Raw genomic sequence first — 15,640 nt, forward strand, 5'->3', positions numbered from 1 at the left:
TGTTAGTATCAAGAAATTTTGGTTTATTTTCTCTTACAATTTTATTTATTTTTATCTTAATAGTTTTTATCATAAGTGCGAGACGTCCACTCACAAGGTGGACAGATGAACTTAAGGTTGCAGGCAAGCGTTGAATCTAGGCAATCTGGAAATTGGGAGCAGCCTATGTTCAGCAGTGGACGTCCTGTGGCTGAAATGATGATGACAATGATAGGTATTATTAAAACATTAATATTCAAAGAAAGCATATTTTTCACTAAGCGAATGGATATAAATATGTATATTCTAGAAGAGACAGTTCTTGACACTGACCTTCCTCAATGCGTTGGATTTATTTTTACTTATTATAGTGGAACGTGTACTACCTACGATAAACATGCCAAGCACAAAATTCCCCTGCACGTGGTTAAGGTGAGCGTCCACTAGCTTGAAGTAAACGAATCGCGTTACACTCACCGAAGAATAATAACATGGATGTTTGTTATCACTTCATACAAAAACTACAGAATGCAGAACATAGGCTATAATTTATTAAAAAGTACGCAAGCTAAGCCGCGTATAAGCTTTGGACCCATATTCATTTACAGTGTAGGTCGCTTGCCTTTGGGACCCCATTCAATGGAGAGTGAAGTCGTGAAAGCCCTTACTGAGATTAATGTTCATTTCAAAACAGTTGTATCGATTTTATACGGAGCATTCTAAATCCAACTACCGAACCAATGCACGTCCACCCTTATACGATTTAGTGACGTCATCACGATGCGTCATTGTTTTTATAGGTAACTAGGTATTTAATTAATTGCATATATCTGTCTCTTTCTCCGTCAAAGTGATTGTTGATCAACAGCAAGTTTATTCGTCTTTAGTGGACATTTTCTTGAAACAGGTGCAACTGTGAACATGTTATAACGACTTGGGCTATTAGTGGTCAGTGTAATTATTTATTGTGTTACAGAACTAGTCTTTTTGAAGACACGTTGTGGTCAATACTAGCTGAACAGTGCTTTGGTTCTGACGTAAGTACCATTTTATTTATTATTATTTGTACGCTTTAGAACTCAGGGGTCAAAAGTGGCCCGGTCCTTTATAAGGCTTGCGTGGGGATACAGATCCAACACGTAGAGGCCGTTTTAAGCAAAATAATCGACGAAAGAAAAAGTGGTGCACATGCTGGATCTAGTCTCTGACTATACCGTGGGATGTAGTCAGGGACCATCCCCAGCCTGTGCAGAGGAAATTATTATTATGGTGTTAAGTAAAAAATATTGTTTAAGAAACTGTGCTTACCTCGTTTTCCCGTTTAAAACGTTTCCTTGGCATATCAGTAGCTGTTTTTTTTCTGTTTCATTTATCCGTATTAGTGTTTTTGCCTTTAGTAGGAAGTCGATTTTTACATTCAAACTCCTTTTTTTCTGCATGATGACTTCATTTTGGCTTCATAGAAGTTGTAATAACCGTCCCCTTTTATTATAAAAGAAGGTACCTACTACCAAACTTTTTTCACATCAACATCTTTTCAGTCAGTTATTTCACTGGACTTCCACTGTTAAACATAGGCCTCTCCCAATGATTTTTATCACCCGGTTGGTAGCACAACAGTGGTTTCTCGCAAACTTGTAACAAAATCTTCCGAATCCTTTTCCAGAATACACCATGGCTAAAACCATCCTCATCATGTTAGCACTGGCCAGTGTTTCACTAGCACAAAGGCCAGGGTACGCGGGCTCGCGGCCTTTTGGCTACCCAGTGATCGTGACCACTACGACCGCAGCGCCTCCAGCGAGCTCTACGGGCGGTTTGGGAGACAGGTATGTGGTTGCGAGCTTTTTGTGACGGTGTGTGGTGTGTGTCATTTTGACGCTTTTGTTGACCGCTCTCCATCTTCAAAATGGGGAAAAAAATCTACCTCCATTCTGTCTTCGAATCGTTTGCGTCACGTTATCGTTTAATCTTCGAATTAAACGATAACGTGACCGGTTTGATTCTCAAAATAAGTTTCGTGCGACTATTTCTCTTACTAAGTTCACTTTACGACACGTTCACAAGGGCGCTGTTGCAGTTTTCGTACTAAATCTTTTGATGGCGATTTGAATATGCAAACGATTCGAACTCTAAAGTTTTTCGTGCTAGCCGTCCTGGTCTATAACCCCCTTACAAAATAAAATTTACATACGCGTTGTCGTTTTCATACTAAACGTCATTAAACTAGTGTCCAACGCGCGTGTAACTTTTATTAGTAAGTAAACCACAACTAAACTCTAGCCTATTGTCTAATATGTATGTAACAGCTCCTTCATCTTGCTGTATGGCATTTCACACTAAAATACTACTCAGAATACATGAATTTATCAAAAACAAGTTATGAATGTACAAATTTATAAGGAAATTACTAATTCAAAGATTACACTGTATTCCCAACATGTAGAGTTAGAATTAAGTTATACTACTATGTAATATTGTACAGTTGTTGACGGGCGTATGCGTAAGCTACCTACTTACTTACATTTTTCATTAAACATGCAATTTGTTGAAACTTTCCCTGAGGAAGTTTTTTGTTCGACCATAATTTTCAGCTGCTAGGCGATCTGTTTTCCCATATCAGATTAATTTTATAACTTCGACTAAGATTGGTATTCTTGCTACGTATACGTGAACTTTATAACGCAATATTGGATTAATAAATTCGTGGCTAACTTACTTTCTACTTTAGATGAACAAAATTTCAAAATTGTGTTGAAGAATACAGGCAAAACTTTCCAAGCTGTATTGAGGTTAGTATAAACGTTTTCATATTAGGACTTAGATAATTTAAATAGTTAAAACTGAAGATAAAAAAGAATTTTAAAAAATCACAATGTTTAACTTGATTGTTAAAGAGTGCCCAAAAACGGTGTCGCGGTATAGAGATGGCGAGAACTTCTACCCTACCTGTAAGAACGAAAAAAACTTATGCATTTTCACAGCTTTATTTGTATCATCCCACTCTTTCACTCAATGCTTTGCATATCGTTTGCACTCCCACATAAGTACCTGTGACATAAAAAGTGAGTATAGACTTGAGCATTTACTTGTAACAGAACAACGAGCCGCTCTATGAAATGTTCTAGAGTCAGTGTCACCCCTTCATGAACCAAACGTAGAAATGCTTCTAGTGTTTACTCACCACCTTTAAAATTAATCAAATAATATTTTTTCTGTTCCTTTTTTCTCGTTAAATTTTAATTATTTGTGAGAGTTCAGGGATGGTTTAACTGGCGAGAAAGTGGTAGTGCTATTCGCAGTGGCAGCGGCAGTGGCAGTGGCAGTGACAATGGCGGTATCAGTTGGCAGTGGCAGTGGCAGGGGTACGTATCAGAGTACCTAAACTTAAAATCCCTAAATTAAAATTCATTTATTTTGCAAATAGACTTTTAAAAAACTCTTTTACTTATAAAATTTTATACCCAATCTATCAACTAACATAATATCAGTTGTTACTAGTTCCTGAAGTTACGATGGTGATAATGGGGAGGGGTGATTTGTCCTGTAAAGGAGAGCATGCTGAGTGAATCAAAGGGGCACGCTTAACTAAACCTGTCCGCAGATTGAGTGGCAGTGGCAGTAGCGGAAGTGGCAGTGGCAGCGGAAGTGGCAGCGGCAGTGGCAGCGGAAGTGGCAGCGGCAGTGGCAGTGGCAGTGGCAGTGGCAGTGGCAGTGACAGCGGCAGCGGCAGCGGCAGCGGCAGCGGCAGCGGCAGCGGCAGCGGCAGCGGCAGCGGCAGTGGCAGCGGCAGCGGAAGTGGCAGTGGAAGTGGCAGCGGAAGCGGTAGTGGAAGCGGCAGTGGAAGCGGCAGCGGCAGTGGCAGCGGCAGCGGCAGCGGCAGCGGAAGTGGGAGTGGAAGTGGCAGCGGTAGCCTTCAGGTAGGTAGGAAGGCAGGTAGGTAGGTAAGTAGATAGGTAGCTAATTAGGTAGCTAAGTAGGTAGCAAAGTTTAGGTAGCTATGTATAGGTAGCTATGTAGGTAGGTAGGTACGGTAGTGTAGGGAAGGGTAGGGTAAAGTGTGGTACGAAGTTCACCCGTGCCAGCTAACCAGCTACTCACAAATAACTAAAGTTGTTCATATTTGTTTCCAGATTCGGCGAAGTTCCAGTCTCCACCACCACTCAGCGCTTACCCCTCGAAGCGAACGGCGACGCTAACCTGGTGAACCAGCTGATGAAGTTACCAGTGGACCAGCGGCCCTTCTGGCTGCTGAACTGGCAGGCCCTGGAGGAGTACAGGCGGCAGCCGCAGACCCACCAGATCAAGGACAACAGCTTCCTGGACTTCGGGTCTGTTGGCGCGGGCCGCCTGGGCGACCGCAGCGGCGTTGATGACGATTTCTTTAGACGCATGTACTTTAGCAAATAGGTAAAAGATACTCTGGTATTTAAGTCCTTTAGTAAATAAATTAGATGCTTTCTTAATTAACAGACTTTTGTTTATTTTTCCTAAGTTTTGTTTGTAGTTAGACTTGTTCCAAATAGCTATCAGACATAGTAGAAATGAGAGAGCAACGTGTAATCTCAAATAGTGTGTCTTATCATCATCATTTCAGTCACAAGACGTCCACTGCTCTATCTATAGGCTTCACCCAATGATTTCGAGATTGACCAGTTGTTAGCGATCTGCATCCAGCGCCTTCCTGCTACCTTTATGAGGTCGTCTGTCCACTTTGTAGCTGGACGTCTAATAAACATCGGATTCTCTTAAAACTAGATAAAAGTGTCTGGTAATCTGGTTGGTTTGCACTGCCTTCTTTAAAGTATCATGCCTCAAAAGTAAAGTGTATCTTTATACTCACCAGCGGCCCTTCTGGCTGCTGAACTGGCAGGCCCTGGAGGAGTACAGGCGGCAGCCGCAGGCCCACCAGATCAAGGACAACAGCTTCCTGGACTTCGGGTCTGTGGGCGCGGGCCGCCTGGGCGACCGCAGCGGCGCTGATGACGATTACTTTAGACGCATGTACTTTAGCAAATAGGTAAAATAAAGATTGGTCTTTAAGTCAATTAAAAGTATTAAAACAGAGTTTTGTTTTCTTTTGCCCACGTATTTTTTTTTGTAGGTAAATAGCAGGTAGCCTCAGAGTGTAACGACTTTTCCTAAACAGAACGAATTTTCAGCAAAATACTTAGAAAATAAACTTGAGATGCAGCTTTAATATTACAGTAATTTTAACAGAGTTTAATGTAAAACTTTCCATCACGTTTTCAAAGAAAATCGTAAAAATTATTTTACTTTTCTTATATCCATGTTAAACTGTACGTAGCTGCTGGACTTAATACTCAAAAATAGCTGTCTTGACAAAAGAATCGAGACCGATAAGTGTCCTTTCTAAAGCACAATGTCTTTAAGAGCTGATTCTCTAAGAAAGTAGATAAAGTGTGTTGAAATCCTTTCTATCGAGCAATCGAGTTTATTCAAGCATGCACTTCAGAAAGATTATTTTTATTTTACTTAACACTGTTTAGTAACACATACTTCACTTAAAGTGTGAAGTATATTTTAATTCGATTAGTAATACCAATTATTGCGCAAAGCGCGTAAATGAGATCTTTAACATACGATTCACTTGGAATGCGATTTTCACGCGTTTACGGTTGCTAGCACAAGATCAAAATTAATAGAATAATTTTAGCAGCTTAGGCCGAGTTGCACCATTTTATTTTAACTTTAACAAATGCCAAAAATGTGTCAAACTCCACACAAGAAACACCGGTTATTGTTAAAGTTACTGTTAAAGTCAGTTGGTGCAACTCAGCCTTAGTCGATAAAAAACGATACGAAAAACCTATCGAACTACTCGATAAGGCTCTTATTGTTGAATATTTTTATGAAGTAAGCTCCTGTCAGAGAAACGAGAAATCTCAACACATAATAGAGAACATAACAAAGCAATATGTAACTGTCAATAAGCTGATGATGAAGCCAAGCGACCTGAACATGGATTGACTTTAGGTAAGCTGGTCGATCAGGCAACTATGAACCTTATTGAGATCGGAATAAGTTACACTAGGCATTCGCCGGCCAATGTTGTGTCATTACCTGCGCTATTACTTAGTTTGCGGGGATTAAAATATGACCACACCCCAAATAAAACAATCAGTCCATTGCAATAAAGTTTAATGATACTAAAATCTAAAACCAAATAAAGAGTTAAAATTGGTTATTGTCCCATTAACCCGTTGGTTCCCGAACTTATTTGAGACGCGCCCCCTTTCGACTATACAAAAAATTCCGCGCCCCCCTCCTCCAGTCAAGATTATTTATTGGTCGTATCGAGCAGTCTGGAATGCATTCTCTCAGCAGTTGTAGGTTTTTTATACTTACGAGTAAGTACACAGATGGCCCGCGTCCCCCTTTAAATAGGTCATTCATTGCGTCTCTCGTTTTTTTTTTCCTGTGGCAACACTACCGCTAACAGCTGATTTGAACTTGTCCCAATTTATTTACTGATTTTTATTTAATTTAATATCATAAAAGGTCTCTAAACTCATCACTGTTACTGTTTTATGTAATTATAAGTGAAATAACGTTTAAATCTGTGTATTGCATTGTGTTTATGGTGCAAATTGTGCAAATACTTAGGACCGATTTGACAGTGCAATTACGAAAATATTACGTTGGATTTTGTTAACATTGTTCTATCTTTCGAAACAGGTACCTATTTGTTTTATATTTACAACAGCAGTAGTGCATATTTTAGAAACGAAATACTATTATTGTGACCTTAAACTGTCACCCGCGTAAGAGGTTATATTTACCTACATTTTTGTCAACCTCCAATTATTGATCAATTGATCCTTTGGCATTTACATTTTAATACTTTATTATTTACCAAAAGAAACAATGCTTACACGTAAAGCCTTTGCTCGCCGGGAGGAGTCCCAACTCCAACTGGCTTTGAGAGATTTGAAGGCAGCCAAAGACTTGATTGAGCAATTAAATAGGGAAAGAGAGGACAATGAGAGGGAGCTGATGGATGTGTGGGATAAAAACAAGCATTTAAAGAAAGAGATGGCTGAGCTGCACACCAACTATGAGACAATTGTAGAGGAACGGAATAGGCTACAATTAATCATTGACGGGTTTGGTGAGTGCAATGAAGAGTACGTACACAACCTCAGACGTATGACCATCATGAAACAAGACCTTTATGATGCTCACAGCCATATCGAATTAATGGAAGCTGAAAGAGAAGCCTGCACAGCCACCAAAACCCAAATCATGTTTGACGAGTTAGTCGGTAGTGCGCCCAGCCTGACCCAAACTGCATCTGACAAACAATTAATTACCATAGACCTAACTTGTGATAATACTTTAAACAATACTCCTGTATGTGGTAAGATTGTCAGATGCAGTAAAAATAAATTTAAAAAGTATGTAAAAATTAGTAATTATATTAAAAAAACAAATAAATTGATTAAAAAACAAAAATGCTTATACAACAAAGTAAACTATATAAATGAGAGACAGCGTCTAAAGAATGAGCTTGACATATGTTCCACAATGTTAGAGAATAGTGTACTGAAATATGAACATGATGTCGAAAACCTAGAATATAAATTATGTAATCTTAAGAAATCTTTGAACACAATGTCTGAACGGTATCAATGTACAAAAAAAGAGTGTGATGAACATTTCCAGGCTTTGAAAAAATTTATATCTAATTGCAACTGTCAAAATTCTATCCTATTGGATGAATCTTGTACAGATAGTTTTCAGTCTGGTTGTGAGTCACCACCTACTCTAAACACCCTAAACAAAGACTACTGTCCTAGGATATCACACACATTTACCAGCGGCTCCCCAACTAAAAATATTGAAAAAACCAACATAGTAATGTTCAGTGATGAGTTAGGCAAAAATATGGGCCAACTTATTAATAGTTACTTAGGACAAAGTGTAATCAACCATTGTTTACCGGGTGCTTCCTATTTACAAATTATGAGAAAAATAACAAATTATTCGTTCTCAATAAATACCACATTTGTAATTTTAATAGGAAATAGGGGCAATGTAGGCAAAAAAGACCTACTAAATATTTTTGATAGCTTATGTTTACTTAATGTAGATAAAATAATTTTGTTCACATTCCCCTACAGTAGAAGCTTGCCACAGGAGGAAAATAATTTAAGATATAAATTGAATTTGACATTGAATACACTGACATATAATCAATGCAAATTCCATGTAATTGACATTAACAATTATTTAAAAAATAAATGTTTATTGACAATAGATAAATATAATTATCTAAATAAATATTGTAAAAGACGAATAGCGAATTCGCTATCACATTTTATTAAATATTTAGCCATTAATTTGGCTAGCCAAACTGCTTTTATTGAGCAGAACATGGATGTTCGACCCTTGGAATCTGTTCCAAATCATAATTTAAATTACATCGTAAGACAATAGAGGATAACTCTGGCATACAAAATTCGGGTACAAAGAAATTTAACGGTTTTAGTTTAGTGCATCAAAATGTACAAGGCTTCTCCGGCAAAGACTTGGAAATTGAGTTATTTATCCAAGAATTGAATATTCATGTCTTATGTTTAACGGAACATTGGCTCAGGCAATATGAACTAATGCTGAGCATTAATAATTATAAGCTTATTAGTTCATTCACTAGAGAGTTAGCTATTCGTGGAGGGTCACTAATATTAATCAATGATAAATTAAAATGTAAAGAGCGTAAAGATATTGTATCTCTCTCTGTCGAGCGAACTATTGAGCTGTCATGTGCAGAACTGGACGACTATGTTATTGTATGTGTATATAGACCCCCATCTAGTAACTATGAATTATTTGAAACCACAATGGAAGAGGTACTTAGAAGAGTGTGTAATAGTTCAAAGAAAGTAGTTGTATGTGGAGACTTTAATATTAATATAATAGAAGATTCCTCTCTTTCAATACGGTTTTTAAATTTATTCAAATCTTTTAACTTGTTAAATCTTTTCTCTGAACCAACTAGGGTGACTCCAACATCAGCTACTTGCTTAGACAATATATTCTGTAACTGCTTAGTGCTAGAGAAATCAATAATAAATTTTGTTAATTCTGATCATTGCGGTCAAATAGTGTCATTTCAACACCATTTTGTGCCATCAAGCAAGGAAATAGAATATAGACCAGTCACTGCATCCCAGAAAGACAAATTTAAATCTCAAATATCTAATAAGGTCCCACTTTTGCATTATTTTAACTGTAGTATAAATATTTTATATGAGCAATTATTTGAATTAATTAAAAATGAGTTCAATAAAACTTTTCCTAAGAAAACAATTATTATTAAAAACAATAAAACTAAATTCAGTGACTGGGCTACAGTAGGTATTTATATTAGTAGGAAAAAAATGTTTGAATTATATGGTAGAAAAGCCTATAGTAGCGACCCGGACTTTATAGAATATGTAAAAAAATACTCAAAAGTTTTTAAACAAGTTTGTACCATGGCAAAATCTATTTACACACGTGACAAAATTAAAAACTCTGGCAACAAAATTAAAGCTACTTGGAATTGTATTAATAAAGAAACTTGTAGAATTATATCTCGGGATGACACATTCGCATTAAAAATTGATAATAAGTATATTAAATGCAATGATAAGGTAGCAAACGCATTCGAAGGTTACTTCTCAAATGTACCAATCATAACAACAAGCAATCTTAATTCATGTTCATATCAGGCAATGTCTCTTCTCGAGGGTTGTGTTGATGTTTGCAATAGCCCATTAAAATTTAGACAAATAGACCCCATAGTTATTATAAAAACTTTCAAAGAACTAAATATAAAAAAGACAGAGGATATATGGGGCATATCAACAGACATAATAAAACCCATCATTCCTCTTATAGCTCCCCATTTAGCTCATATCTTTAATGAATGTATTAACGAAGGTCAGTTCCCTACCCTGATGAAACATAGTAAAATCATACCATTATTTAAAGCAGGAGACAAAAGTGACCCATCCAACTTTAGACCTATATCGATACTACCTGCGCTCAGTAAAATATTTGAAAAAATTATTTTCAATCAACTACTGTCTCATTTTAACTTAAATAAACTGTTTCATGAAAAACAATATGGGTTCACAAAAGGGAAAAGTACGACCGATGCAGGGGTTGCTCTTATCAAACACATTTTCGATGCTTGGCAGGAGAAAAAGGATGCTATTGGTGTATTTTGTGACTTATCGAAGGCGTTTGACTGTGTTGATCATCAAACTCTGTTATTTAAGCTAGAACATTATGGCGTATCAGGCAAGGCCTTAAGCCTATTACACTCTTACCTCTCAGACAGATTACAAAAAGTAAATATTCACGGAACTAACTCTTCGGGCGCCCCCCTAAAAATGGGAGTGCCCCAAGGCTCAATACTGGGACCATTGCTCTTTCTGATTTATATAAATGATCTACCTTTTTATTCAAAGGACCTTTGTGAGATAGTATTATTTGCTGATGACACTTCTTTAATTTTTAAAACTGACAGGCGTCAGGAAATATTTGACGACGTGAATAATGCTCTTTCCAAAGTATTAGACTGGTTTACAACTAATAATTTGCTATTAAACGCAAAAAAACTAAATGTTTAAAATTCACTATGCCTAATGTCAAACAAGTTAATACTAATATTACAGTAAATAATGAACGCATTGAACTGATAAACTCTACTGTCTTTCTAGGTATTACCCTAGACTGTAAATTACAATGGGGCCCCCATATTGCTGCCTTGGCGGGAAGACTTAGTTCAGCTGCCTTTGCGGTGAGAAAGATCAGAAACTTGACTGATGTTGAAACAGCAAGGCTTGTATATTTTAGTTATTTTCATAGTATTATGTCTTATGGTCTTTTACTGTGGGGCTCAGCAGCAGACATAGAATCAATTTTCATTTTACAGAAAAGAGCTGTTCGGGCAATATACGGTCTTAAACCACGTGACTCGCTTAGAGAAGTTTTTAAAGAAATCAATATATTGACTGTGGCTACGCAATACATATTAGATAACATTATGTATGTCCGTAAACATATACATTTATTTACTAAGAAAAGTGACGTCCACTCATTTAACACGAGACATAAGAATAAACTTGCTGTTCCATCATTTAGGTTGCATAAGATAGGTAATTCATTCTTGGGGAAATGTATTACCATATTTAACAAAATACCACACAACCTTGTCGAATTGCCAATAAACAAATTTAAGATACATATAAAAAATACCCTTATGTCCAAAGGGTACTACAAGGTTCGAGACTATATTGATGACAAGGATGCGTGGTCAGTTCAGTCTGCACATATTTGATGTACTTAAATTTGACTATTCTTACCGTTAGATAATTCCTGGCAATAAGTGGTGACTGAGTTTGTTCCGGCGTTTCTTCTCAGCACTTGCCATATGTTTGTCTCGAAGCGCTGGTAGGGCCCAAAAGATAAGGAGACATGTAAAGTGCCCCATAAGGGCTACCTTTTCTTTTTTTATTATTTTCTATTGACGTTCATAAGTGCCACTTGTGGTCTAAACTGAATAAATATTTTTTGATTTTGATTTGATTTTTTGATTTTGTCTCCCCTGGGGGGCGCGCCCCCCACTTTGGGAACCAATGCATTAACCACTAAAAAATTCAACATGGTCTTCATCATCAGGTCATTTAGTCTCCACTGCAGGAGCACGACCTTCTCTAATTTACCAGACGCAAATGGAGTATTTGGCCTACGCATCCCATGCAAATTCAACATAGTCTATCGTAAAGATATGTATTGTATACAAAATTGGTCACTATATAGCTTGGTCACAACAAACGCTACCAAGAGCCATTTAAATAAAAAAGTTTATTCAGTACATAGAATTTATGGAAAGACCAGGGCACTTATACAAGTCCCAAATATTATAGCTTATCCTACCACCACTTCGAGACAACATATGGGCTGGTGCTGAGAAGAAGTACGAATACTTATATTTTGGCTATGCTAACGTGCTATGTACTCCAACCTACACTATTCTATTCCTATGCTCCTGCATAAGTATAGTTTGTTCGTTATTCGTTAAGACGCACTATTTTGACCGAACTGGTTTGGCTGTTCTCTTTAGGATGTACGATTGTAGTAGTCTCCATTGAAAGCCAGTAAAGCTGAAGATGTGTCTTATCCCCACTCCGATCTAGATTGCTATGGTAACAAAAGACTAGTTTCTAATATGAATGAATCGAAATATGAGTCGATAATTTGTTTCTCAATAATCTTCTTAGTAGATCTAACTCCATAAAGATTGCTAAACTTCTACTAACTGCTATAACATAATCTTTTAACTACAAATTGTTAATGTGACTTTAGAGAAAAGTCGATTAGTAAATCAGCCTTTTTAAAAAGTATACTCGTATCATTGAATTATACTTAAAATGTATATAATAGGAGCATGGGACCCACCCACAAAGTGGACAGATGACCTTATAAAGGCTGCAGCGAAGCTAAGCGCTGAATGCAGACCGCTTCTAAGTTCTAACGTCAAAAATCATTGGACTAGGCTGAGATGTCTTTGTTCAGCAGTAGACGTCATGTGGCTGAAATAATGCTATTGACTCACGTAATTGGAAAGTACCTATTGTCCAATAATCTCCATGGAAGCCAAAATTTAGCATGTTTTGTAGTTTAAAATAATAGGTGCTATTTTCAACTATTATTGTATTGTAGCTTAAAATAACAAAAATTTAAAGTCAGCTTTACGCTGTCGACTTTGTATGCTAGCAATCCCGGAGCTCAGCGATCTGTGTCATACATCAAACTGGAAGATAAGTTGGCGACCAATCGCTCCCTGTGGGGCAGTTGGCGACTGGAAAGGATCGGCGTGCATTGAAAAGATGTGGCAGAGTATCTTAAAAAATTACACTTAGGTATTTCTATGCTAGAAACGGTTGCATATGAGTTCATATGACTTAAGGATAGACCTGGCTCTTAGGTATTCTACGCTAGAGACGGTTACTATAAGTTAAATGTCTAAAATAATATAATTTGTGACGTAATGTTGGTTGAAAACAATTAAAGAATATTAAATTATTATTTTAATGTAAGGTGAGTTCCTGGGATTTTAAGTGATCCTAGAACCTTCTGCACAAGTTTGCAAATCACAAACTCTAGGCCATACGATTACGATTTCATTTACGATTAAATATTTGCATTTCCAGGAATAATAAAAGCCATTTTTAGGTAAGTAAATAATCCTTGACTATGTAAGTATATTTGAAGATAGCTACTCTATGGTTAGAAAAAGCCTGCTGTATCAATACATTCATAACTTGATGCATTGAAATATGCTATTCTAGTAATAGTATAACAACACACTAGCAATTTTATTGTAGATCCGTAGGAGAACCAGAGTGACTGATAGATATAGCCCGCATAATCGCTAAAAACAAGTGGCAGTGGGCGGGGCACATAGCTCGTAGAGCTGGTGGCCACTGGGGCAGGAAAGTTCTTGAGTGGCGACCACGAGCCGGAAGACATAGCGTGGGCAGGCCTCCCACTAGGTGGACCGACGATCTGGTGAAGGTCGCAGGAGGTGCCTGGATGCGAGCGGCGCAGGACCGGTCTTTGTGGAAATCCTTGGGGGAGGCCTTAGTCCAGCAGTGGACATCTTTCGGCTGAAACTAACGAATGAACACTAACAATATGAAGGTACACAACAATGTTGTCACTCCACTCGTGTGTTCATTAGATAATCAGCAATTTTAATCTACATTTTCAATTCAAAGAAATGTAATGGACGTGTACCTTTACACAAAGGATATAAATTAGTCAGAGAAAAGTTGTGAACAAAACTCAGTCCACAAGCTCTGTCTATCCCCAGGGATGTCGTAGGTATATTGCTAATCAAAAATAGATAGAATTGCTTTCTGCTTTGCTCTGGATGTAGAAAATTTGTTCTAATTATGTCACTGTTTTAAAAAATTGTTGAAAGAAATTATAGCTGACATGACAGATAATTTTTGGAATTTTGGATTCTTAATTAGGTTAGTATATGTAAGGGTACTTACATATTGTATTCAATAGTGTTTTCTGATGCCTCTAGTCAAAACTATAAAATATAAATAGTTCGAAAGACTCAATGTCTATTCGCAATGAATATAACAAAACCGTAAATTATCGTTTTCCTTACATAAATGTACTACACCTAAAAACTAAGTTCCGGGGTGCATGGTTAAAATTATTTCCGATCACAAAGTCTCTGGGAACCGCGGATCGAAATTACATGAATGAAAGAAATTCATTGCTGAACAAGGGGGGCCCCCAAGGATTTTCCAATGACAGATCCTGCGCTGCCCGCATCCAAGCGTTATCCGTAACCTTCACTAGGTGATCAATCTACCAAGTGGCCGTAATTTATTTAAACTTTATTTCAACATAGAACAAGGTACAAAAGGCGAACTTAATGTCATTATGTACCATTCTTTCCCCATGCACTGTCAATGTCTCCCAGTCAATTTCAGAGTTGGGAAATTTAATCTTGTAATCGATCAGGCACTTGTATCAGCTCGCTAGTGAGTACCCGGCTTAAGGAAGGGGAAGAAAGAGCCATGATTATTTTTCCAAATTGACAACATTTATTGGGAACGGAACCCTCATCTCACGAAAGTACTTTAGACAAATAAGTGGTATACTTTATTATATTTGGCCAGGGAATGGATCAAATGTACAGTGGATATAAAACTGTTTCTGTGTTTTTCCTATTATAACTAAATAAGGATGTCACTGTGTTTACGTTGGATGTATTGTCTGTTTAGCAGTACTTAATTATAATTATAATCAAACTTGATTAAAATTACATAGCCATAATTTTCTTTCCTTTTATCATACCTTCTCGTAGTTTCTGAGGTGCTTGTAGCTTAGTGGAGACTGCGCTTTGGTAGCGATTACCAACGCTATATGTAGATCGTTTCATCCACGAAGACGCACCCCACTATTCTTCCGTTAATGTTTGAGTGTTATCGGTACACGCTAAATTATCCATGAGTGCACACGCACACTACAATAATGACGCTCGGATCAAGCTCCTCGCACCCCGCGCTTCCCTCGACCAAAACTTGGTGGATGAAATTAATGATCTTTTTATGCCGTTGAGTTGATTGATGCTTATGCCCTAATAACACCATCACCATCAGGTAATTTAGTCTTACCTGAGGCAATTGGAGGATTCAGCCTACAACGTCTACGCTGTTGGCGCTAGCAGGGTTGGGCGGCCTGATCTTCGCACATTTTCTCCCTGGTCGCCTCTTACTGCATCTACGAGGAAGAGGGAAGAGTGGGAGAGGTTCTATTCTACTCTCTTTCAACCAGTGCACTATCTTATCTATCAGCAACACCAGTCACATTATTTACCATTGTCTAGTACCCATAGTACAAGCTTTGCTTAGTTTGGGCCTAGAAGCGTTGTAAATGACCAAGGATATTTATTTATTACTGTATTATTTATTTAGCCTACAGAACCAAGAGTAATTACTTACCTAAAGAAGATAAGATACTACTTAAAACTACCATAATTAATGACTTCTAGGTTATTTGTCCCAGGCCGCTGTTAAAACTGGGAAAGATACTAAATACCATTAATTGTCCCTGTGCT

General features: G+C 37.4%; 1 protein-coding gene and 1 long non-coding RNA gene across 2 annotated transcripts; both read left to right on the forward strand.

The window, feature by feature from the left end:
• The first annotated feature begins 847 nt into the window (after window positions 1-847).
• On the forward strand, window positions 848-4,451 carry LOC135078446 (uncharacterized). Its single transcript, XM_063973002.1, has 3 exons — window positions 848-1,016; window positions 1,646-1,808; window positions 4,113-4,451. Exons 2-3 carry the CDS (start codon window positions 1,654-1,656, stop codon window positions 4,387-4,389), a joined length of 432 nt encoding a protein of 143 aa, XP_063829072.1. The 5' UTR covers window positions 848-1,016; window positions 1,646-1,653; the 3' UTR covers window positions 4,390-4,451.
• A 1,962-nt stretch (window positions 4,452-6,413) lies between these two features.
• On the forward strand, window positions 6,414-11,575 carry LOC135078789 (uncharacterized). The gene is made up of 2 exons (XR_010258669.1): window positions 6,414-6,678; window positions 10,713-11,575. It is a non-coding gene; the product is annotated as an uncharacterized LOC135078789 (long non-coding RNA).
• The last annotated feature ends 4,065 nt before the right edge of the window (window positions 11,576-15,640 follow it).

The sequence above is a fragment of the Ostrinia nubilalis genome, chromosome 15, assembly GCF_963855985.1.
Source record: "Ostrinia nubilalis chromosome 15, ilOstNubi1.1, whole genome shotgun sequence".
NCBI classification, from domain to species: Eukaryota; Metazoa; Arthropoda; class Insecta; order Lepidoptera; family Crambidae; genus Ostrinia; species Ostrinia nubilalis.

Bases quoted from the DNA above. Each gene is read 5' to 3' on its own strand.
- LOC135078446 (XM_063973002.1), top strand. From the start codon at position 1,654: ATGGCTAAAACCATCCTCATCATGTTAGCACTGGCCAGTGTTTCACTA. The intron at 1,809-4,112 runs GTATGTGGTTGC...ATTTGTTTCCAG, and splicing joins ACGGGCGGTTTGGGAGACAG to ATTCGGCGAAGTTCCAGTCT.